General features: G+C 38.5%; 1 protein-coding gene across 2 annotated transcripts in view; it reads right to left on the bottom strand.

Annotated features, from left to right (window-relative positions):
- LOC122801112 (receptor-type tyrosine-protein phosphatase eta-like) overlaps nt 1–26,401 on the bottom strand; it is a 1,724,431-nt gene that overhangs the window by 1,571,609 nt on the left and 126,421 nt on the right. The window contains exon 2 of one of the 2 annotated variants that reach the window (XM_044070641.1): nt 1,127–2,344. In XM_044070641.1, coding sequence (XP_043926576.1) covers nt 1,127–2,344 — 1,218 coding nt within the window. The remainder of the gene's footprint in view (nt 1–1,126; nt 2,345–26,401) is intronic. The other variant, XM_044070642.1, reaches the window with a different exon arrangement.

Genomic DNA, 26,401 nt, shown 5'->3' with positions numbered 1-26,401 from the left:
TTGTCTATCAGCTGCTCATGGCTCAATTGCTGAACTATCACTTGTGTATTTGAGCATCATACCCTTAAATACAAAGACAGTTTCACCAAATACACCTTCACTCAGCTGGTACAACCTTGGTGACAAGTAAATATAAGTATAAGCAGTGTGTGTGTGGGGGAGGGCAAAACCTCATTTTGGGAGATGGCAGGTTCATGATACTATGCAAAACCTACTTTATAGGTTCATAGGTTCATACTAGGCTATCTGCCCTAGGGCATTTACAAGCCTAGCCAGAGTGTGTTTGGCTTTCACCACCCATTTTAAATGAATTTTGCTATGCCCTTTTTCGAGGTTAGTATACTGTGCCTCTGTCTAACAGTGACACAGAAGTGATACCCAGGGTAAACCTATGATCTCCCATCCACTCATCAAGATTCCTCTTGAAGAGAGTCAATGAGGGACTCTGCCTAACCTAGGCTGGTATTTTATTCCAGAGTGAAGGGAGCCTCTGGGTTATGAATCTGTCCCTCCAGCATGTCCTATTTATTTCAGTGCTGAGGTTCAAGTCTCTTGAGTGCGTAGCTCGATGGGATTTGGATTTTCTGAAGTGCATCATGTCCATTAATTCCGGGCCGGACATGGCTTTATACGTCAGGCACAGATCACCTCTGAGCAGGCGGTATGCCATTGAGTAGAGCTGGAGTTTCTTTAACCGGGCAGCATATGACATCTGTTTGAGCCCTTTGATCCTCTTGGTGAGGTACTTTTGGGGTCTTTCCAGTTGCTGCAGGTGTCAGGTAAGGTACATCCCAAAAGGGGCATTGTACTCAATTACTTACTTGTGGTTTCCTGCTGAACATGAGCAAAGACACCTTTGAACAATGAACAATATGTTTTGGAGGGTTCAGCAGATGGTTCTTAAGTTACTACCACATATCCATGGACACGACATACTACAAAACAAACCCTGCTTTTCAAAGTTTATTTGAAAGAGATGTGCATGTGGTGTCACCAGGCAAATAAATTAAGCACAATTTTAGTCTCATGGATTGTGAAAACTTCACTTTTGATGCTTTTTTATTCATTTCTGATATCTTAGTTAATTGTTATAACTAGTAACAGAAAACACCTTACATATACTCACAGTTTGCTGCTGATCCAGTTGTTCCAATGCTTAAATAAGATGTAAGGCCATACTGGTAAACTCCACATGATGAGCAGTTCTTTATAATGTAAGACTCGTTCTTCACATCCACCATGAGAGTTGTCCATATATATTTTGTCATATTCATATTAGTCCATATTAGGTAATCTGACAAGATCTGATCATCTATCAGGATTTTTGATATCTGTGACTCATCAGCTATTAAGAGAATGTAGTTGTCATATGTGCTTTGTGAGTTAATAATGTAGGAACTGGAGAAGTATTCAACTGGAATTATATTCATCATAAATGGATCCAATATAGTGCTCCCATAGACACCTCCAGTGAATATAAGCATTACCATGATGCCACGTGTTGCTTTAATATCTAAGTATGAATCTGGAGCTAGCAGGATCACTGAACTTTCTCCTTTCAATAGGACTAATGTGTCAATCCCTGAACCGTTATTAAATGTTATTTCAGTTCTTTCAGAGGTGATTATAGTGACAAGGTCTGAGTCACTACGGTTTGTTATAGAAGGTATGATGAAGTTTTTACCCCATCCAGTTACAGGAATTAACTGTTCATACAAAAGATCACAAGCAGCATTATACCTGTCACAGCTATTTCCAGACAGGACAGCAACAGGGTACTTAGAATGAATACTTGTACCAGTTAAAATGTCATTACTTTGGAACTGAACCACTTCAAATGGGGACAGTGTTAAGTGGACAATTTCCCCAGATTTATAATGTATTTGATTATAAGTAACCGGACCAGTAATGTTAATAGAAACATCATTTGTCTGATTATAGTTGATAACAGCAAACTCTGGAGTGCCATAACTCCCTCTAGGGGAAATCACATAATATTCTGTGCCCAGAGCCTCTACTGGGAAAATAACTGCAGAGGCTGCAGTTTCAGGTTTGTAGTTGATGGAAAGTACAGTGATTGGATTATTGGAACTAATTATAACAGTGCTGGTGGAAGAGTTTGTGGTTCCCAAGAGTTCTACTGAAGCTGGAATGTTGACTGTCATTGTCTGACCTTCTTCTATTGTTACATCAGTGCTAAATTCTTTATTGTGTATGTAGACATGAACAAATGTTGGACAAAGAGCAGTGATTATCAACTGAAATTCTTCACCTTCTAACCAGTCTTCAAAGTTCTGAACAAATGCAGTTAGGAATTCAGTTCCTGTGTTTTGCCAAGAATCACCTATGTAAAAGAAATAAAATTAGAAATGTACATGGCATAGTACGTTTAGCATACATATATTCAAAGTAATGTCTTCTTCAATACCATGGATGCAATATTAGTACAACAGTTTCTCACACAGATAGACATACACACAGTGACACAAACACACACACACGCATTTACTTGCATCTGTGTTGTGGGTGTCTTCATCTATCTATATATGCACAGTTACGAGTACAAAAATATGCATACGTTAAACAGGTCTCTGTATACATTTATTTTTCCATATATGCATTATATGTGTGTGTTCATTTGCAGGAATAGCATTATGTAATTCATCAGCATCAACACCATCTGATGCAGCATTCAGAGGAATGCGAAAGCGCTCACGTTATTTTTAATTTTTGTTTTTTGGTTTGCTATTAAACAGTCTCCTTCTCTACAGTGGTGTTGGCTCTTGAGTTTTTTCAAAGTCATTGACCTGCTGTTCTACTGAGGCACTTTATCCTTTGACTGTCTATATTATTTATTTTGATAAACATTTTAAGTGAGTTTAAAGGTGCCAACATTACTGGCATTCAACTTCTCAAATTACTTAGTATTGGTGCAAACCAATGCTATCCAACAAACAATGAACCCAGATACCAAATATGTTCTATAACTTGCCAGTAAGGGAAGCCTGCCATCCAAACCTATGTAGAGATCCACCTTCTAAACATACACAGCTTTGAGATCATTGTTTCCTGGGTCAAATAGATATGCTCTTTGCAGCAACATCAAGGCATGAATCAGAAACTACTGTCTGGTTCCTAAAACTGCATTTTACTGACCTGTAGATAGATGCTTGCCATATATACCTCACACTGTTAACAATAACAGCAAATATGCAACAGCAGCTACCAACCTATAGCTTTGGTAACCTGAGAAAGCCTACAACGTACCTCCATCCCACTCATAATTAATGATCCCTAAAAGTACAGAAATAAAATTGCAACCACACTTCTCATACTTCCAAAATATAAAAACTGTACAAAGTAAACTGTCACAAAAGTAAAACACCACCATCAAACAAATTACAGTTTTACATTACAAAAGTTCTGTTGATGAAACTCTCATTGAAGAAGGAGAATCCTTTAGACCGAAATAGCACCATAATTATCACTGAAGCAATGTCTGCATGTATCTGTCTTATAATTTGGGCTTTAAATGGAGAATTTTACTCAGTTATTTGGAGATTGGAACGTTAAAAGTCTACACTGCATTATCTCTACTAAATGCTTCTTCCCTTTCTGCTCTACCACAAAGATGACCAAAGTTCTCATACTAAGGGATGGGTGGGAATGAACAGCAAATGTTCTTAGTATTGACAGTAAGATACTGTGCTTGAAATTTGATGGATGTGAAAGAATGTTTTATATTACCTTTGCTTGATGGCAGAAGACAAAATGCCTTTCTTCCCTGCCCTGTAGGTAAAATCAACATTGCCCACCATCATGTCATCCTCCTAAATCTGTTTTTATTTGCCCCAAACCATTTTGAATACCTCCATGAATCAACTGATATCAATTCCATTTGGTAAACAGACCACGTGAGTGTTATTCCTTTTGTTAAAAAATTTACCTGTGGCTCAGGGATTGTAAATCATATTCATACAGCTACTAAAAAGAAGCAGGTAAAATATTTGCTATGAGATACACCTTCCGTGTAACATTTTTGGATAGATTTAATTTTTTGGAACTAATTGTAGAAGGTTGGCCAACTGATAAATGATATGAAGGTTGGCAGTGCTTTAAAATAAGTATAATTAAATGTAGGACTAAAACCTCTTCGTGGCAGTTAAAAAAAATCTTGGTGCCCAAATCATGGACTGGAAGTAAAAGCCAAAAATGCATTATTGTATCTTTAAGGAAGTCCTGTACTCTGGGATTCTGCCACATTGACAATATGCCCCTAACAGCTGGCCCAAGTGCTCAGGATATGGGAACTTGCATGGACAATGACCTAGCTTTGACCAACATATGTTCACTGACATTAAAAAGTCTTTTTATATTGCTCAGTTTATAAACAAAGGAATTATATCTAGATCTAGTGATGTTATTGTTCCCCTTTATACAGCTCTCATTAGGTCACTGAGTATAATACCCCCTTTCGCCTGTATCTGTCCAGACACATACAACAACTGAAATGCCCACAGAGATACCTTAGTAAAGAGATTCAAGGCCTAAACAATATGTCTTACATGGACCAACTCAAAGCTCTGTCACTATACTTGGTGATCTAAGACTGATAACAGGTGATCTGTCATTGCCATAAAATGCATCCCCTGATCCAATTCTGATGGATCAACTGCACATCAATAAGTCAAATGGCACCCCCATAAAACAAAGATCATTCCAGTCCATATTTAAGCACAACTTTGATATATGGATGGGTAGTAGAAAATTTACCCCAGGGCTGCTCCCTGTACTATTAATGGACAGAGGCAACTCCTATTTTCTTTATCCCATGCATAGGTTTCCTCAAATTATCCATGGTATTGTCCAAGTTATTCTCCATAGGGGTAATATATAGTTATCTTAAAATGGCCTAAAAGGGCAACTAGTCTTGTGCTTACCTAGTACTTAGTTTTGTAGGGCAAAGTCATGGCATTTAATTTAAGAAACTATTCCAATTCTCTGAGATCAACCTGAATGTGATATCATGTAATAGTTGAGCAATAAGTTAAATGAAAGTTCTGAGTCGACCTTCTCTGGAAATGGAGGATTATCATTTTAAGAAGGAAACTTTTGCTGAATGAAAGGTATCTTACTATTGACTACATTTAAATCATCCATCCACTTGTAGAGCCATTTCCAGTTAAGGTATAAAGGAAGCACACAGCCAGTGAAGACTCTAAAAAGTTTAATGAATTTAGCACTTTCATCAGTGGCACAACATTGACTTTATCAGACTAAAATCAGTGTGTTGCAGCTTCATTTTATGCAGAAAAAAACTGCATGATCTGCATTAATTAAAATCAATTAACTTCATCAGTTAGGAACCAAGGAAAAAGAGTAACTAAAAAAACAGGATACCACACAAACTCCACACAGGTCAAGCCAAACGTCTCAAAATCAAATGTAAAAAATAAATGTTACTCATATCACATGTTAAGTGCTTTATTCCCCTAGTAGGGACTTCATCAGAACAATTTTAAAAACCCAGCCCAACCCTTTTATGTGTTGAACAAACTCTTACATCACAACATTTCCAATGGCAAAATTAATTGATTACCATCTAAAAGGGTCCTTGTTAAAATGTAAACATTTATTAAAAGACTTATGGGCTTGTTTAAAGAAAATTAAGAGGGGAATTTTATTCAGACAAATTGATCTTTGCTACCATCAATGTTAAAAATTGTTTACAGCGAGTCCTCATGTTGAAGGTATGGAAATGTTCTTTGATTTTCTCTGTCAAAATACTTGTTTAGATCACTCGAGAATTTTAATGTTCAGGGTATTAATGGAGATTATCCTAGAAAATAACTTTATAACCTTTGACAACCAGTTGTTTAGGCAAAAAATCAGTGTGGCAATGGGGGCTGCTTGTGGCCCCATTTTTGCAAATATTGCCTTGACTTAGGAAGTTACCACCATTTTTCCCTCTGAAATGTTTCAGCCCTGTAGATTTTATGGGCATTACCTAGATAACATACTGTTTTTTGGGAGGGTACCCAGGAACACCTTAATGAGTTCTTTATATTCCTAAATTCTAGTACCCAGTTTCTTAGGTTTACTATGGAGATCAATGATGATGATGATGTTCATTTTTTGGAAATTTCCATACAAAAGGATAGGATCAATCACTCTTTTCCATCTTCATTATACAGGATGCCTACATACTACAATTCCATGTTACATTTTGAGAGTTGCCACCCAACATACCAAAAAAGGTCTCTTGTCAAGGGCCAATGTGTCCAGCTGGCACGTATGGTTAATGACACAAGTATGTTTGCGAAGGAAAATGATATTTTGAGGGGTATGTTGATTAGGAGAAGTTACCTGGCTACCTTTATTGACCCAATTTTGGAAGAGTTAACGAGAAAGAGACAAGGACATTTTTTCCCTGTATTGGGAACACTTGACCAGGAACTTGGACCAGGAAATGACATAAATATTCCAGAGGGTAACACCCCAAAAAATTTTAACAAGGCTATGGTGTTATCTTATAACTTAATGACATTAAGGACATTGTCACTAAGAACTGGGTTATATTTGGGGTGGATAATGAACATCTAAAGAAGGTGGGAGAAAAACTAGTGGTGGTGGTCTACAAAAAGGACCTTTGTTTTAAGAACCTGTTAGAAAGAAGTATAGAAACAAATACAAAAGGCAGGTTGAAAAAATGTGGGCATTGCCCACAGTGCCATTATATTCTTGAGGGTGAGACCATGTATATCAAAGGGTTTGGGAAAGTTTTTTTAAAACACAAATTTAATTGCCATAGCAAGGCTTTAGTGTACATAGCTATTTGCCAATGTTGTTGTCATTCTTATATTTGTAAGACCATTAACAGCTTTATAAAATGTATTTACCGGGTGTATATCAGCATTTCAAAAGACAAAAATGCCAAATACTAGTTGACTGACACGTAAATGTCGAACTACGACATTGCCAAACAGCCAAATCACTGATTTCTTTCCAAGGGAAAGAAATCGGTTGGCCAAACACCAAAACCAAACACAAACAAACATTCTTAAGTGGGGGGCTTTTCCCTCCACACCCCCCAACATGGGGGGGGCTGTGCCCCCCACACCCCCCCCTAACTAATTATTCTAACTCCGAGACTGCACTAAAGTCAGGGAAAGGGCAGGCGTAAGGAAAGGGCCAATCTCTTTCTTTCCGTTAGGAAGAAATCGGTGATTTGGCTTTTCGTCAATGTTGTAGTTTGACATTTACATGTCGTCCAACTGGTATTCAGCATTTTCGTCTTAGAAAATGCTGACATAGACCCATATTTACCAACACCTTTATGATATGCAGAAAGGTAACACGAACAATGCTTTGGCAAAACATATTTATAATTTTCTTAGTTACCAGTTTAAATTTATAGTTATAGATCAAGCTGAGAATAGGCCAAGAGGTGGACCCACTGATTTATTTCTAGAATATAAGGAATTAATGTGGCAACTGAAATGCAATGCCACCCCCCCCCCCCCCCGGACTTAATTTCCAGTTTCCTTAAGCTAAAAGCAGGTTTTTTACCTTTAGTGCCCATGTGGAGATTCAAAATCAACATCAAAATTAAGATATAGATAAATGGATATAGTTTTCAACATATGTACAGATGTAGATATATATTCATCTGCATCATACATCATCATCTGCTCAGCCCACTCCCTATCTGAACTTCAAAAGACCACACAGGAAAGCCTTTTCCTCAGTTAAAACTTGGCTTTCAGATGCACAATTAATACTTAACCCAAACAAAACAAAACTCCTCATCTTCCAACCCACCAAACACAATCTAAACACCCACCAATGTAATATTAAAGCCAATGACAACACCATTATCCCCCCAACAGACCATGCCAAACTACTTGGAGATGAAAGTGACAATAACCTCATGTTTGACAGCCACATCTCGTTAACCATAAAAAAGTACACAAAAAAACTAGGACCTTTATACAGAAATAAGCAATTCTTCACCAAAACAGCCAAGATTTCAGTTGCAAATAGCCACCTTATCTCCACCCTACTCTACGCCTCTCCAATATTTACTAACCTAAGGCAAAGTGAGTTAGGTAAACTCAAAGCTTGCTACAACAAAATAGCAAGGTTTGCCACTAGCACAAACTACCGTAGCCACCACTGCACCTCAGTTACTGAACTAGGCTGGCTAGAACTCCCTCACCTTCTTCAATGGCACCAACTCTCACTCACCCACAAGCTACTAAATCATCCTCTAAAAGTCCCCTCCCTCCAAAATCTACTCCAACCCTATCATACCACCAGACCACTATGACAAGCAACAAAAATCAATTACAGGTAACTAAAACAAGGAACTCTGCTGGAGAAGCTCTCTTCTTTTACTCCATAGCAAAATTATGAAATACCTTCCTCACACTATAATGTCTGTGTCATCACGCACTAACTTCAAAGCTGCTCTAAAATCTCATCTAAAAGAGCACTGGACATTCCCCTGTAACAAACCTCTCTAACATCTCTACCCCACCCTCTCTAATCCCTTTCTTCCACCCCTCAAACTACCTCATATTGCAGCCAAATATATTGCTTGTAAACCTATATCTCAGCTGTAATCTTAGCCACTGTTATTCAAGGGTAATAGCTGCTAGCTCAGCTATTAAAATACTTGCTAGTATTTATAGCACCAGTGATATGTGTTGCACCATTTAACTAAATAATTTCATTTTGAACTATAACTGTTTACTACTATTGTTAAACAAAACCTACCTATACTTCTTGTAACTTGTAATTGTTTTTAATTGTTGTTTTTATTGTAGAGCTTTTCTCCTCAGGCCTCCACTGAAAAAGGACCTGTGTCCAGTCGGATTTTCATGGTCAACAAATGTAAATAAATAAATAAATAATAACTTATCTTTTGAGGAGTATATTTGTTAAGTGAAGGTTTTATAGTGTTTCACATTGTTATGGTGATAGCTATACTTGATTTTTAGTTATGTGTACATGTTTTTATTTATATGTATATACCTGAGTTTTTTAACTCACTTACATACCTATCTATGCACACATTATATTTATGTGTGTGTAGGTGGGGTTTTACATATGGGATATGTGCATATAAGTGAGAGTGTGCGCATATATTTGCATCCACAGTTTTACATCTAGTTTGCATCAAGATCTTTCTTTTATATTTTTTATTCTTAACTTCTAGTCTTGATTTTCATTGCAGAATTAAAACATGGGGGGTTATAATTAACGGATATATGATTAGATTAGGTGAACTTTGTTTGCACGGTTTATACTATGGGTTTATGTATCCTGGGTTAAGGAACAAATATGACTAAGCTGGCTATTTATTTGTTGGTAGGGTAGTGGTGGTGCTGTGTTATAGTGTGATGCATTCTACTTTATTTCATTGTGCAGTAAATTAACTGATGAAGTTAAATGATTTTAATTGATGTAGATCATGTGATTTTTTTCTACATAAAAGGAAGTTGCAACACTCTGATTTTATTCTGATGAAGTCAATGGTGTACCACCAATGAAAGTGCTAAATTCATTAAACTTTTTGGAGTCTTCACCAGCCGTATGCTTCCTTTGTTTTTGTTTGTTTTACCAGGTCTGTGTGTGTTTTTACTTTCCTATTTATTTATTTTGATTTTTTTTAATTTATTTTACATTTGTTTACTAGTAAAGTCCGACTGGACACAGGTCCATTTCCAGAGGAGGCCTGGGGAGAAAAGCTCCACATTACAATACATTACATGAGAGTAAAAAGAAGTAGAACATACATACATATATATATACATATATATATATATATATATATATATATATATATATATATATATATATATATATATATATACACACACACACATCAGTACAACATGCTAGTGATTAACAAACATACATATAGCATATATACACTCAACAGGATATCATGCTAGTGATTAACATTTCTTACAGTAGACAATCAGAGGTACATTTTTTTTTTGCAGTTATAAGTTTTGTAAGGTAAATGTACATGGATTTGGAAGCTTTCAGGGGAAAAAACTGTTTATACATCGCTGCACCCTGATAAATTCTCTTGGCATGGATTAGCATGGTGAGTGGTATGAGCATAGCCAGTTACTTAGATAGTGGGTTTTCAGGAGTTTTTTGAATTGACTAAAGGATGTGGTAAAAGTTATTTGGCTTGGTAGTGTGTTCCAGGTTTTGCCAATGGTGTTGGCAAAGAAGGACTTACCAGCTTCATTTTTATGTTTGATGACAGTTATGAGGTTCTGATTACTAGATCCTAAGGCTCTAGAGGGAATGTAGGGCTGAATTAGTTGCTGAAGTACTGGGGTTTTCTCAGGAAGGTAGTAGAGTTTGTGTGCTATAGAGAGTTGATTGAGTAAAAGTATATGAGGCAACTCAAGCCAGTTGAATTGCTTAAGGGATAGACAGTGGTAGGACCTATATGAGGCTTCAGTAGCAAACTTGGCAATCTTGTTGTAGCAATATTCCATTTTATTTAGATCAGTTTGGCTGAGACTGGTCAAGATGGGAGAGGCATAGAGGAGGGTGGATAGAAGATGAGTCCTTGTGATGGTTACTTTGGTGTGTTTTGTCAGAAACTGTTTGTTCCTGTAGAGAAGACCAAGTTTTTTATTAACTTTCTTAATGGTTTGTGCTATGTGGATGTCGAACCTCAGGTTATTGTCTACTTCTATGCCTAGCAGTTTAGTGTGTTTGGTTGGACCGATTTGAATGTTTTCTTTGGAGTTAATGGTGAAATTATTATTTAGGGGAGGAGCTCTGCCAGGGCTGAACATAATTAGTTTGTTTTTTTGGGATTAAGAAGAAGTTCGATGTTAGTGAACCAAGTTTCATCTAGGGTGAAGCTATTTTGGGTAAGGGTTTGCAGTTCACTAAGGGTAGGGCAGCAGATGCGAGGGTGGTGTCATCTGCATATTGTACTATTGAGGCAGTGGGAGAGGATGAAGAGATCTGATTTGTAAATAGAGAGAACAGCAATGGGCCAAGAATGAATCCTTCAGGGACTCCTATGGTTACTGGTAACGGGGGGGCAACTGGTCCTGCCCTAGGACTGCTTGCTGACGGGCAGATAAGTAGCTGTTGAACCATGATATAAAGGAGGGACTTATATTTAGGGTGGATAGGGTATCAAGAAGCAGAATGTGGTTTACCATGTCAAAGGCTTTTGATAGGTCTATGAATATGGAAGAAACAAATAAACCCTTGTTTCTGTGGTGGTTAGAATAAACTATGCCTATCATTTTTCTGTGCCTCTGTCAAGCAGTGACACTGAAGTAATCCTTTGTTCCACAGCATAGGGAGTCTCTGGGTGATGAATCTGTCCCTCGAGACCCTTTATCCTTTGATCTAGATGTGAATCCCTTCATGATCAGGTGGGCTGTGCTCAGTGGATTGTCACCTATATGGTAGCTAGGGATCCATTTCTGTGAGGCCCTTCTGGAGGATATCTGTGTCAGATGTGTTTTGTGATGTGGGTTTACATTCAAACTGAATAGATATCTCTCCTTTGGGGGGGGGGGAGTTTGCACTATGATCTGATCTCACCAGTGAGGCATGTTTCACCTTTTGTGGTATGTTTGTTGTGATGTATGGTTTGGGAGAGTGGTTTGGGTCAGGATGAGTGTTGGGTTTGAGTTAGTAGTGTTGAGTCTATATTGGGAGTAGATAGTAGTTGTAGTAGTATTAGTAGTTGAGATACATTAGTACCTACATGTTTTCATTTTTTCCTCCAATGTTTTCAGGTTCCTGAGTTTGAGAGGCCTGTAACATGCTACAAATTGCAGATTCTTAGTTGCTTTCATGCTTAATTATTTGCCCTGGATGGTGGCCGATGCATCGGCCACCAACCTTGGTGTACGCTGTGGGTGAATCCTTTTATGAATATGGACACCTTTCCGAATATTGACATCCCCTTTTTTGGTGATATGAAATGATTTATGGTGGTGAACCCTGTAGTGCTGGGGGTGCTGTCAGAGCACTGAACCAGGTTTCTGTCACAGCACAGACATCGACTGTCTCCATATTGAGAATTGAGGAGGTGCAGATTGAGTGCTTTGACGATTGACTTTCTTGAGATTGGCATTCATGGTTTTCCTTTTTTTTTGGTGTTCTAGTTTGGTATTTTTAAATTGGGAGCCTTGCCTAAAAGGCACTATTGCTGGTAAAAGCAAGAGCAATATCCGGAGCCTTGCAGGTGGTGGTGGCCGCAGGCCCGTCCATGCGGTGCTGTCAGACATTCATCCCAGTAGGCACACAGACATTGGATCCCCTGAATTATTTACAGATCTTATTAAAAGCTTAAATCTGATCATCTTATCACTGTATTGTATCATGGCATCAGGTGAATCTAGGATCAAGCTCAAGGGTCAGGTCATACTCCTGCCGCCCTGGGCTACATAGACAGAAGGCTCCTGCTCCCCATTCAGGAGGTCAGTCGCAGGTCAGCGACACCCGTGGACGACACGGGCTGAGTGCACGTGTGAGCGCTGAGAGACTGCTGTTGAGAGACCTATGTGGTGTTATGTGGCGATTCTGCCCGCAGGCAGCTTGCAGTGACCTTCTCTCTCTACTTCAGTCTGGTGGACGCCAGTGTGTCTGACTATGGAATCACCAATGACATGTGTGTGTGTGTTTTGGTGTTTTGTTTTGGGGCTGTGACTGTTTGACATGTGCTGTCTGTGGTGTGTCATTATGTGTGTGGTGAGTGGTGGTAGTTGTGTTGTTGGGGTGTGTCTTTGTTGCTGTCTGCTTTTTTTGGTTTTTTTTTTTTGATCAGAGCCTCGAGTATTGTGTTGTGTGGTATGTAGTATGATGTGATGTTGTGATGGTACCATGTGTGGGTATGTATTGTGTGTGGTTGCCTTCCCCTCCTCCTGTCTGTCTAGTCTTGCCAGTCCTAGAGAGAGAGCTCTTGGCCAGTTTTGGACATCTCTCTCTTGTATTTGTGTTGTGTTTGTGAGGAGGAGGAGAGGATTGTCTGTGTACATGAGGCAATTGTAACATTGCCAATATTTAGGGTTTTCACCAGTTGAGCTGGAGAGGACACTAGCAACTGATCCCTCGACATACTATGTTAACTATGTTGGTGAATGATAGTAGTGCTGTCGTGGTGCTATGGGAAGCTATGGGAAGGTCTAAAGCCATACTGGGATATGGAGAGTAGGTTGTTATTCTGGAGGTACTGTATTAGTTGAGTATGAACAACTCTTTCTAATATTTTGGATAAAGGTGATAGGATTGCTATTGGGCGATAGTTGCTGAGCTCTAAGGAGTTGCCTCCTTTGTGCCGTAGAATTATATATTTCCATGAGGTGGGGACTTTGCATTCTGAGAGACATCTGTTTACTAGAATAGAGACAGGATAGGCTATAGCTTCAGCTGAGATCTGAAGGAAGTCTGCTGGCAGCTTATCAGCTGCTAGAGTGGTTAGTTTTAGTTTACCAAGGAGTTTAGATATTGATTTGGTGGTTACAGAATGGAGGTGAATACTGGGGCTATTGTTTTGTATATTGGGGTGTGTTGGGGTAGTTATTGGTGTGGGGCTGCTAGTACTATTTTGGGCATGGGCAAGGGTCTGGACTCTTTCGGTAAAGAATTTGTTAAACTGAGTAGGAATGTTTTCATGGTTATTTGGAAGCAGAGGAGTTGGAGTTGTGGACTTTCCTGGATGCAGTATACCATTTATTGTGCTCCAGAATTGTTGTGGGTTGTGGACATATTTTTCTTGCATGGTTATATAGTAGCTGGATTTGTCTAGTTTGATTTGTTTTTTTTTTGGCTTTGTTACGGAGCTCTACATAGTTTTGTCTCAAAGTAGTGGTTTTTGTTTTTCTGATATTGAATCCAGGCTTTGTCCCTTTCTTTCATTATGGTTTTAGTATCTTTTCTTAGCCATGGGGCATAGTTAGTTTTTCTTCTAATGGTTCTAGGGGGTGCATGGTGGTTTAAGATTTTATGAAGGTTGTTTTAAAGTACTCGACATCATCATCATCTAGAGGTAGATGTTTTGGGGGGACCAGTTACAGCTTTTTAGAGTATTGATGAGATCAGTACCTATAGAGGTTTTTTTTTTCTAATTACTCTGAGGATAGGTTGGTTGATGGTTTGGGATCTGTTCCTAATTAGGTAGGTTGGATTGATGGTCACTAAGGGTATCTGGAAGACAACCAGATTGCTGTGCAAGAGCAAGGTCAGATACCAGGATCCAATCTAAGATGGAATGGCATTTGGAAGTTTTGTCAATTCGAGTGGGGGTGGTTATAGTTTGGGTAAAGCTGTGGAGGTTTATGAAGGCAGAGGGGTTATGGCTGGAACAGTGAGGCCAGTCAATACTGAAGTCTCCTAATAGTATGGTTTCATGTGGAAGGGAGTTGGAGGTCCAATTAAGCAGGCTTTCCATTACAGTGATGTTATTGCCTGGTGGTATATAGCCACATGCAATAATTATATGTTTGTTAGAACTTATTTTTAATTTGGCAAGGATTAGTTCTACATCTTTGAATTCATGGGTATTATAATCCAGTTGTTCTAAGGCAAAATGATTTTGGAATAATATTGCAACACATCTGCCCTTTTTCTCTGATCTGTCTCTTCGGATAATGTTGTAACCCAGGGCAGTAATCTCATTATTGTGATGTTGTGGTTTGAGCCATGTTTCAGTTAACACAGCGATATCTGGTTTGTATAGAGCTAGTAGGGCATGAAGGCCATGAATTTTGTTAAGTATATTTCTTACATTAATGTTTAAGAAGAGGAGAGGTGAGGTAGGTCTGTGGTGTAGGGGATTTAGCTGATTTAAGTTTGGGCTGATTGATGTTTTGGGTCCTGGATTCTGATGTATATCACCACTGTAAGTGAGTTTATGGAGTAGGTGTAGATAGAGTTTGGTCAATTTGTGAATTATTTTAGTTTGTCTTTGAGAAGAGAGGGGGGTTAGTTTTGATTTTCAGTTTAATGCGCGAGTAAGAGAAGGGTAGAAGGGTAGGGGGGTGGTAAGGTCACATGGCGATATAGGGACATTTTTTAGTTTGATGGTGTTGGCTGTGGAATCAGTTTGCCAAGGAGATGGGGTGTGGTTATGAAGCTGAGTGTGGTAGGAGGACAGGATGGAAAGTAGGGGTAGGGTGAAGATTATTAATGGGTAAAATGATGTTTTTAGTAGTTGTGTTGGATATGTGTAACCAGTGTTATCTAGTTTCAGATAGAATGTGTTACATGCAAGGGTAGTATATGAATGAGTGAGATTGGTGTTGTATTAAAGATGCAGTATTAGATGTATGTGGGAGTTTGTTGTTAAGAGGGGTAAGAGATGTGAAGTGATGGGTGGATGAGATTGTAAGACTTGCTAATGGGAGTTGTCTGTAGCTACAAGTTGAAGGGATGTTAGGGACTTAGGTGTGTATAAGCATCAGGTAATGCTGGGTGTACGGCTGCAGAAAAGTGATGGAGAGTATGGCCAGTGCAAAAGCTATCATTTTATGTGTTAGGGAGCTGCAGTATGGCTAGGAAGTATTGGTAAGGTAATTGTTATCCTCTAGTTAAAAGAGGGTAGCAGAGATAGTGAGTTAATAAATATGAGGAATACTTGCTACTTTATCTGTAATGATGTTCTTGACTATGGATAAGGTGAATGGGAATTATATATTGTCAATTTATTTGTACTATGTTCAGATATGCATGTTTACTGCAGTTAAAAATATTAATTATAGGTAATAGTTAATGGTTATAGGGTGGTGTGTATAGAGAGGTAGTGGAGAAGGTAGGGATTCTATGTTGGAGGCAAGAAGTAGGCTAGAGTGTTTGTGAGGAACAGGAAGGGGAGGAGTGTTTGGATAGGAGGAAACATGTGGTAATGTATAAAGGAAATGATATGGGGTGGGTGGGGAGCAAAATGAGCCTGAGTATAGCGAGAGCAAATGGAGCAGGGCTGCACCCACAACAACTGTAAGAAACAATCAATACCTTAACATAAAATAAATTATCAACAGTGAAATGGATGAAAGGGGTGGGGTGGGCTAAGAGGAAGAAGGTTTTAGCTGTTGCCCCTGAGGTATGCACTCTAGCTGACTGTAACAGATTTTAACAAGGCATAACAGTAGTCACAAAAGCTGCCATCTACACTACACAAGTGACAACAACAAGGTTCCTGTAATTAAACCAAGGGCTGCAGTCTATTTTTGGATGATTGTTGGTTAGAGTTTTCTTTGCTTTTAGCTGGAGTGAGAGGATTTCTTGCTCACACAAGTGAGGGGGGTGGGGACCCAAAGCGATCAGGTGCTCAGTGGCTCTAAAAGTTGCAAAGAAGACAAAAGGAAAGAATGTAAGACTAAAGCAATAAAATAAGGACAACAAAATAAGCACAGCCATCATAAATATTGTACAGAAAGCAGAGCAAGTGAATATAGCCTATTAGAAGTCATCAAAAGAAATACATTCAGACTCTGCTATCAGTCTTATTCAGCAGCAGTCAGTATAACTAGTTAGGATATCCTATTACCAGACAATATTGCAACAATGTAGCAGTTTCAGCAGTTTGCCATAAATATCATTCTGCACTTTACAATGTATGTTTAACTTACAGAAACAGAATATACAGTAGCAGCAGTGTAACTAGTTGGAATATACTATTACCACAGGGGCGGCTCGTGCTATTGGGCTGCAAGACTGCAGCCCCCAGCTGTAAAACAAAAAAGAAAAGAAAAGAAAAAAAAAATGCGAATCGTGGAACATCGCTCATGCGCAATCGCAGCATTTCCCGACATCCAGACTGCTGGTGAACCATTCTGGAGCATGTGCACTGAATCCAGACTGTCTCACCAGCAGTCCGGATTAGGAAGACAGCATTCAGCAGCAAATATCTCAGAAGTCTATGCAGTTACAACTGCATAGACTGGAAGGGGATAAGACTGCAATGTCCACAGGCTGGGTACCAAGCAGCTTGCTCTGCTCTTGCGGGAAGGACTTGCTCTCATCATGGGCTTTTGGATGGATGTTACGGACATTAGCAGAAGGACTTGCTCTGGTTTTACTGACTTTGGGCTTCTCTCATTTTACAGACTTTAAGATGTGGAACTGCAATGGACTTTACTAAGGAATGTAATCGTTGGTGTGTGTGTATGTGTGTGTGTGTGTGTGTGTGTGTGTGTGTGTGTATGTAAAATACCCCAGTTACTATATGGTGGTAGGTAAAGAATACTGCAGGCTTGAACCCTGTACCTTGAGTCCATGTGGCAAGAGCCTGAATTCCTTACCCACCATCATTTGTAAAACAATTTGCAGATTTTTGCCACGTATTTGTTGTGTTCTGTTCCTCATAAGGCCTGTGGTTTCTTTATTTTTATGTCTTTACACAGTCAGTAGTGCAGTGGTGCAGTGGTAGCATTGCTGCCTGACAGCTACAGGTTCTCTGGTATGAGTCTTGGCTGGGGTGCCTTCTGTGAGGCATGTCCTCCCTGTGTTTGTGTGGGTTTCCTCTGGGTATTCTGGTGTCCTCCAATCTTACAAAGACATGTGTCTGGAGTACTTCTCCCTGGGCCTCTGCTGAAAATTGGCTTTTGTTCCAAGTTAGACTTTCCTGGTTAACGAATGTCTAATAAATAAAAATGACAAGCATTTGAATTTCAGACTTCATATTCCTCAGAAAGTACATGGTAACACAAAACATTTAATTCTAGCAATTTTCTAAGTTTATAAGATGGATATTTGAAATTTGTCCCTATTTTTGGGACTGTATTCCCCGATTAGCGTTTATATCACGCTATCAAAAGATGAAAATAGCAAATGCTATTTCATCGAACCTAAAATATCTAAACCACATGACATCAAACATTCAGAATAGCAAATATTTTCCTTGGGGAAAAAATTCACTATTCCGAAACACATACACACAACACAAGCACACCTAAAAAACATCAATCCACACACATACACTTCTACAACTAACACTACACTAAACTGTACATACACTACTATCTATCCACTTACCTTAACCCAAACCCTAACCCTAAGGTCTGTCACTATCGCACACTCACCTAACCCATGCCCTAACCCTAACTCACTTAACCTGCCCCCACCATAATTTACCTAACCCACTCCCTAACCCTAACTCACCTAACCTGCACCCTAACCCTAACAACCACACAATTGCACACTTACCTGAACCCGACCCGTAACTTTCCACCACAGCTCTGAAAATAGCAAAGCCACAGAACCGGCCAACCAATTTCTTTCCCTAGGAAAGAATTTGGTGTTCAGCAGCTTCACTATTTTTAGCGTTCACTCAAAACAGGTAGATATTAGAATGTTTGAAGTTTTAAAACTCCGATGTTCTGATATAGACCCCCATTATTGGTTTCGTCCAGGTTATTTGTGCTAAGGTTGAGAGCTATGGTAAGAACTGAATTCACTGAATATGTTTGGGGGCTGTTCCCCTATTACTGGCTTTGTCCAGGTGTTTTTTGCTAAGAGGTTGAGAGGTATGGTGAGAAATTAATTCACTGAATATGTTTTGTGGCTGTATTCCCCCATTATTGGCTTTGTTCAGGTGTTTTGTACTAAGAGGTTGAAATAAATGGTGAGAACTAAATTCACTAAATGGTAGCCATTTAAGTTTCAGTCTTCCTGTCTTTCACAAGATAGCTGATTTGGCATAGTGGTATGTTGCTCTGCCTGTTTTGCCCAGGGTCCTGGGTTCAAGCCTTGACAGTGAAATGTATGGTGGCAACACAGCATTTTATTCTAGCAACTTTCCAACATTATACAAACAATGTTTAAAATGTGTCCCTGGTTTTGGGGCTTTTGTCCCCCCCAATAAATTCTGGCTTTTTTCCAGATTTCTTGTGCTGCAAAGTTTGGAGATACAGCTGAGTGTTGAGTAGATTTTACAAGGAGCTGAGAGCTGCAGGGAAGCAAAAGTTTAGTGCTGCTTTTGCTGAGTCTGCTTGCATTGTTAATAGAACAACAGGTAATGTACTTGTTTTTGATGCAGAAGGCTGTGGGCTCTACTCCCACAGTAGGTAGATGCATTGTTGATACTGTACTGTGTTGCAAGGGAGGTGGATGCTGCAGTCCTTTTTGGCAAAGATACCTAGTAACTATGAACCTGTTATTAGTTTGCCGTCCATTCCCTATTGCAATATTACTAGCTTATCATTTTTTAGTGTAATATAGGCAATTTATTCCTCAAGGGCAATAGGCACTTTATTTGTAGATGAAACAATGAAATACAAAGTTGCTTGCTAGCAACAACCTCTTCATTAGTTGCAGAGCTCTTTAATGAGGAAATATTTAGATGACTTTTACTTCTTCAGAGATTGTGCATATTTACTGATACTGGTTTACTGTAGACGTTTGAGTAGACTTTTATGATGGAAATATTCTGAACTAGTTGGTTTTGTCATTATTGGTGCATGCATTTTGTTTCATTGTTTACTGGAAAAATGTTCAAAACAATAAATGTAAAATGCCTTCTAAAACTGTACTGTATTGTACAATGAATATAATTTAATAGAATCAGGAAGGTGTATCAAAGAGCATATGTATGTTTTGTGTGCAAGAGCCCTGTGATTTGAAAACAGCCCAAAGTTGATCTTTATCTGCCACTGGCAAAATGTATTTTCTTTGAATGTGGGTTTCAATGCTGTTTTAATGAATGTGAGTTTCAAGGGTAGAGAAGTTTTAATGCTAAGTCTGTTTTCATTGTGAGAATGCATTGCTTTGTTTAGCAGATATCTATTAGTGTTTGTGCTGTAAAATGCAAAATAAAACTTTGAAACGAAGTCCAAATCATTGCAGAAGTAAAGCAGTATGCACATTAGTGTTTACGGTAAATGGGGTGAAGTAGTCAAGTAATGGCTCATTGGAATGGCTGCAGGGGGGAGGCTCCATTCAACCATGATTTTGTGGGGGGGGGGCAAACTCAAAGATAGCCCTGGCTGAACTATACCTCTCAACTGTTCAGATTTTTGCAGAATGAATAGTTTTTTGCTTCTTATTTTCGGTTTGTTCCTCATAAAAGTTGCGGTTTTCTGGAAAATCATTTAGAAATTAAGTCACTAAATAATGACAGGGACTGAGTTTCAGACTTCATTACCTTCAGAAAAAATGCATGCTAAAGCAAGACCTGTTATTCTATAAACTATCTTAGTTTATACAAGAGCAATTTTTAGTACTGTTTGTATGTTCCCCCAATATATCTGGCCTTGTCCAGATTTCCTGCATTAACAGGTTGAGAGGTACATGCAAATAAATTGCTTTATAGAATTAGGCATATCCAAACCTCTCAACTGTCCCCGATTTTGGCACAAAATGTTGCTCTTCCCCTAATAATACCGCCACAAAATGACAGTTTTGGAAGAAAACGTGGAGGGTTTACAATTCATAAATAACTGTAATAATCAGAGTTATAGATTGTTTTTATTTCAGAAATGGGTGTAGATTATTTTATTTTGTCAGCTGCTCAAGTTAGCAGTACTAATATTAAAAAACGGTCCCTTTTTTGACAAGTTCCCAGCTTTATTGTGTGGCTATTTTATATTTTTGCATCACATTTTTGTTCTGTTTTTCATAAAATTGTATTTTTTTGGCAAATTAGTGGCAAATCATTAAAGAGTGAAGTTAGAAAATAATGACAGACATTTGAGTTTCAGATTTCATACCCTTCAGAAAATTCATACTAATGCAAGACCTACTATTCTATTATCTTTCTAAGTTTGTAAGAGCAATATTTAAAAATTGTCCTTATTTTTGGGCCTTTGTCCCACGTTTCTTTGTATGGCTTTGTCCAGATTTCTTGCTCTGAGGTTGAGAGGTATGAGAAATGTGTCAGGGCCATCACAGTCCACCAGAGACATTTCAAATTGTGACATTCTTGTTGCACCCCACTCCCCATATAGTGACTCTGGATGTGTCTAAGCAAGGCAAGGAGCAGTTATGCAGTGTAAATGTTCAGAGTATCCCCATATCCAAGGTAGACACAAGTACTACAGTGGCTTTTCATCTGTCCATGATTTTGTAGAATGGTCTGGTTTTTGTCATATTTTTATACTGTTGATTTATGCTTATTATTATTCAGAAAGTACCTGTTGCTCTGTGTTTCAGTAGCAATGCTTTAATGACCATCAGGTAAGCTTTTCTGAGAGTGTAAGATGCAAGTAAGCCTTAATAAGCATACTGTTAAAGAACTGCCAACATTGATAGCCTTTCTGTTGTCACCATGCAGAGAATACTTACATAATGAGATAACGTATAAGCCTTGGGTATTGAAATTCATATGACAGAATTTGTAATAAAGGACAGGATTACATTATTTTAAGAAGCTCATTACATTTGTTGGAGACTTGCAGTCATCTTTGCAGGCTTTACCTGTAAACTAAGCAGAGTGCCAGTCTATCGTGTGTGGTCCATAACCTGTGCAGTAATCCTTTAAGCAATGTATCTTGAGCTTGTTTCTTGTTTGCTTTTCATTTTTTACTTCGATCATGTTTTCCCCATGAAACAAGTAGATAGGTGTCGTCAGGCAACAGGTCTTTTTTGGATAAGAAACATTTTTACAAGTGGGGGTATCACAGAGATTGCTACTTTCAGCATGTTACTTGGTATTTTAATAAAGCTAAATATAAATTATAATTAGAACTGCAGTGCAAGGAGAAGTGGTTTGAGTTGAGTGAAGCTTGTTTTTCTTATACTTGATTTTGACTGGCATTCCAGTAATATATTTAAAAAGTAATTTATTTTTCATGCCTTACAACCTTTTTGTTTCCATCTAGATATTAAATAAGTTGTCATACAGCCAATGCAATGAATTTTTTTTTCTTCTACACTTCATTTTGTCTTGATTGGACTCTCATAATGATGGTTTGCACCCAGGGCAGTTTATTTAATTAAAGTTACAGTTTTTGTGGTTTTTAGCATAGCTCCTCCCCTTTTTATTTGGCTGCACCCCTTCCCATTGACCCCACCCATTCCGTTGTCTCCTGTAGCCCCTCTTTGATTAGAAGTCACCAGCTGTCACTGTATTACCAGACAATATGGCAACAATGTAGCAATTTCACAGGTGTATTATCATAAATATCATTCTGCACCTTTACAATGTATGTTTAGCTTACAGAAACAGAATATACAGTAGGAGCAGTGTAACTAGTTGGAATATACGATTACCAGACAATATGGCAACAATGTGGCAGTTTCACAGGTTTACCATAAATATCATTCAGCACTTTACAATGTATGTTTAACTTACAGAAACAGAATATAAAGTAGCAGCAGTGTAACTAGTTGGAAAATACTATTACCAGACAATATGGCAACAATATAGCAGTTTCACAGGTTTGCCATAAATATCATTCTGCACTTTACAATGCATGTTTAACTTACAGAAACAGAATATACAGTAGCAGCAGTCAGTGTAACTAGGTGTAATATACTATTAGCAGACAATATTGCAACAGTGTAGCAGTTTCATCAGTTTACTATACATATCATTCAGCACTTAAAAAAGAAACAGAGTATTTCTACCTCATCACAATCATTTAGAGGAACTCTGAGTCAGGTTTAGTGAAACTGGGAGCAAGCAAAAACAAAAACATAAGCGTCTAATATCCAAATATAAACTATACTAACAAAAAAAGAAAAATAATACTATCACTTACTAGAGATGCTACACCTGGAGAGCTTTCAGCTGCAATTAGAGCAAATATGGCATCCAGGGTTTTTAAAACCTTTGGTGTGTTGTACCTGAGCAATCACTTAGGGGGTGGGGGAAGGGAGTGAAACCTTCAATTGGAGTTTAAAATAGCAGGGGAGAATCCAATGCACTCTGCTAAACTAACTAATTATCAAAGGACAACCAAGGAAATAAGGTAAATATACAGTCACCCTTGTTCAAGGACTGGAAGGTTTCTCCAAGATAAACTATGTATAGGACAACACCACAGGTAGAGGTTGTATGCTGCTTACTAGTCTGCAATGGCAAATTTTATTCTCTTTCATATTTGTATTCCCATTTGCTCATTGTTTGCTGCACACAATGTAGCTAAAGATAAAAGCAGCTGTAGACTTTACACCTCTGTTTGGTATTTAGTGAAGAATAAGTATTAAGGAGGAGGGACTGAAGGCTATGAATATTGAGAGGGGCTAAATACCTTCACATATAACAAATTATCAACAGTGAAATGCATGAAAGAGGTGGGGTGGGCTAAGAGGAAAAATGTTTGCAGCTGTTGCCCCTGGGGTATGCACTCTAGCTGGCTATAACAATAGTCACACCTACACTACACAAGTGGCAACAACAAGGTTCCTGGAGTTAAACCTGGGGCTGCAGTCTATTTTTGGATGATTGCTGGCTAGAGTTTTCTTTGCTTTTAACTGGAATGAGAGTATTTCTTGCTCACACAAGTGGGGGAGGGGGGCAGCGATAAGGTGCTCAGTGGCTTAGAGATGCTACACCTAGAGGGCTTTCAGCTGCAAAAGTAGAGCAAATATCATGTTTGGTTAGTTCATCTATAACACGGGAAACAAGATTCAACATCAGGAGAAAAGGTTACTGAATGCAATTAGAAGGTTATTCTACTTTGACTTATGCAAGAATGAATACATACTTTTTTGCTTGTGTTGAGGGCATCATTTTTGCTGATTCATACTATGGCTCAGACAAAGGATGCTCAGAGTAAGCTTTATTTGTTATTTAGCTATTTAGTGAAATTTAATTACTGGGAAAGTCCAACTGGGTAAAAGACCATTTTCAGTGGAGACCCTGGGAGTAAAGGTCTAAATTATTACAAAACATTTTAAGAACAATAATTTTACAATTTAAGTAATCCAATACAATTTAAAATGATAACACACAACTTCTTGAATTTAGACCAGTGCCTCAATGCTTAACCAGTGGAGGAAGTTTCCTCTATAAAAGTTTTGAAATCATAAAGGTGTTTTTCCCAGAATAACTCGAGTATCGTCTTTCCATTCTTCATCTAAGATCTGTCACCTTTAATCCCTGACTGATGCATCTTAGAAATAGAAACAGCCAGATATTAAACATCAGTCCTTGATTCTATTTATTTCATTTTATTTTTCAGTCTATCCATGATCAGAAATATTATAGCCAGGCTTTGATATTTTGGATTGGGGGATGGAATAATAAGCTGCTGTTATAAACATAGCTAGTAATCGTGCTCAAGGCACAACTGGAGCACATAGAGTATAATTAATTCTGCATTACAGTGTCGTTCTCCAACACAATTAGTAAAAGTATACACTTAGAAGTGCAGCTTCAAATGGAAGACATATAAGGAAAATGTTAGGTAACTGAGCTATGTTTTGCTGCCTGTTGAAAGAGTATTAACTTTTGGAAAGGAGTGCCACAGTAGGTAACTATTCCATTTATAGTGGTGGGTGTTTGCATGTGTGTGTGCCTGTGTGTGTGTGTGTGTGTGTGTGTGTGTGTGTGTGTGTGTGTGTGTGCATGTGCCTGTGTGCATGCATGTGTGTGTGTGTGCATGTGTGTGTGCATGTGCATGTGTGTGTGTGTGCGTGTGTGTGCGTGTGCCTGCATGCGTGTGTGCCTGTGTGCGTGCATGTGTGTGTGTGTGTGTGTGTGCGTGCATGTGTGCGTGCATGTGTGTGCATGTGTGTGTGTGTGTGTGTGTGTGTGTGTGTGTGTGTGTGTGTGTGTGTGTGTGTGGGTGGGTGAGTGTGTCTGTGCGTACCTGAGTAAAGGCAGTTGTCAAATTGTCAATCTAGGAAGAACTGGCAGAGTAGACTGCTGTGTAACTACATCTGATTTTTAGGATCCATTGCTTTCTTCTTTTTATTCTTAAGTTTTTACAGTTATTTTGATTTAAAGATTTAATTGTTTATTTATAAAGCTATACATTAGAACTGAATGCCAGTCTTGTGTTTATTTTGGTGAAGTCAAAGAGATGAACTGTTTGAGAGGTAGGGGAGTTTCCGGGATCTAGTCATTTTTACTTAAAGGAAGCACTGCAAGGGCTTTTTAGACAGCTGTCAGAATACACAGCAGTGTTATTGTATTTCATTTTCCTCACTTCACCCTTGCTATCCTTCTTTAGTTTAAAGTAATTCTTGAGTAGTCCCTCCCATTCTTATCTCATTTGGTCACTCTGTTGATAATAATAAGGATGTACTGTGAAGTCTCTCCACTTAAATTAATCTTCAATTAATATTGCAGAAAAAGTAAAAAAAAAAAAAAAATTACATTATTTTCCCTTTGACAATAGTATACTCTTTTCTGAATTATGTTTTTAAAAAGAAAGAATCTTACAGATCCCAATCTAAATCAGGAAAACATCTCAGTTCACATCACATAACACAGTCTGAATTCTTAAGACCTCTAAGCTTACATCACAGCTGCCAAGCAACAACTGTTCACAACTGACAGCTTTGTATACATATTTTTGCCTCCTTACAGCTGATAATCAGCACTTCCAGGTCCACTCCTTGTCTCCAAGGTCTACTGGACCCACATTAGCCTCTCTCAGGATAATTCCAGTCCATGTGCAGGGTTGGTGATGATACTGAAGAACATGAGACAGTGTCGCTCTTCTGTCAGGTAGTACTTTTTCCTCTAACTCACTACCCACCTACCCAGTGAACACCGAGTAGCATGCCAAGGGCAAGACATGCAACGGGTGTCAGTGTTGAACCCCCTCTCATTTTCACAAGAGCTGACATCAGCAAGACATCTCAGTCACCCTCAGTTAGCACCTTGTTGTTGTTTCCCATGGTCTCTATCATGGAAACCAAATGGACACAGTGCCATGATGAAGCACATCTCCTTTATACCGCCCAGATAGACATTTCCATCCTCCTTGTCTATTCTGGCAAATGCCCAAAACACTATTTGAACTCATGTTTTCTCCACCATTGTCAGAGCTTTATCCATCTACACCTCTGGCATAGGCTTTACAAATGACAGCATTAATACTGAGTAGTCATAACACATGTACTAGAACTTGTGAAATTATAAGCAAATAAATGAAAATGGCAAATTTGAAAACTACTCTATAGACTTGATGTAGGTAGCATCATCCCCAGCCCACCTTTATTATTATTATCAATTCAAAATCGGAGAAAGCATGGCCAATGGCACTCACTGAAAATCTGTTTCATTCTTTCTGTCGAAGGCTTCAAGTACAGATGACAACAAACACCCTGAAATTTCATCATGAAATAATTTAACAGTCCTGAGTGAAATTTCTCATGCAAGGGGCTGTTAAACTACATTACTAAATATTGTGTTCTACACTACACCATAACCTTGGAGTAATTTTATTTCTATTTTTTTTAAGAAACCATTTGTCAATTAAGATTGAAATTTTTCTCCCCAGGGCTC

The sequence above is a fragment of the Protopterus annectens genome, chromosome 4.part1, assembly GCF_019279795.1.
Source record: "Protopterus annectens isolate FY-2018-M chromosome 4.part1, PAN1.0, whole genome shotgun sequence".
NCBI lineage: Eukaryota > Metazoa > Chordata > Ceratodontiformes > Protopteridae > Protopterus > Protopterus annectens.
This window is presented reverse-complemented; position numbering and strand designations above follow the sequence as displayed.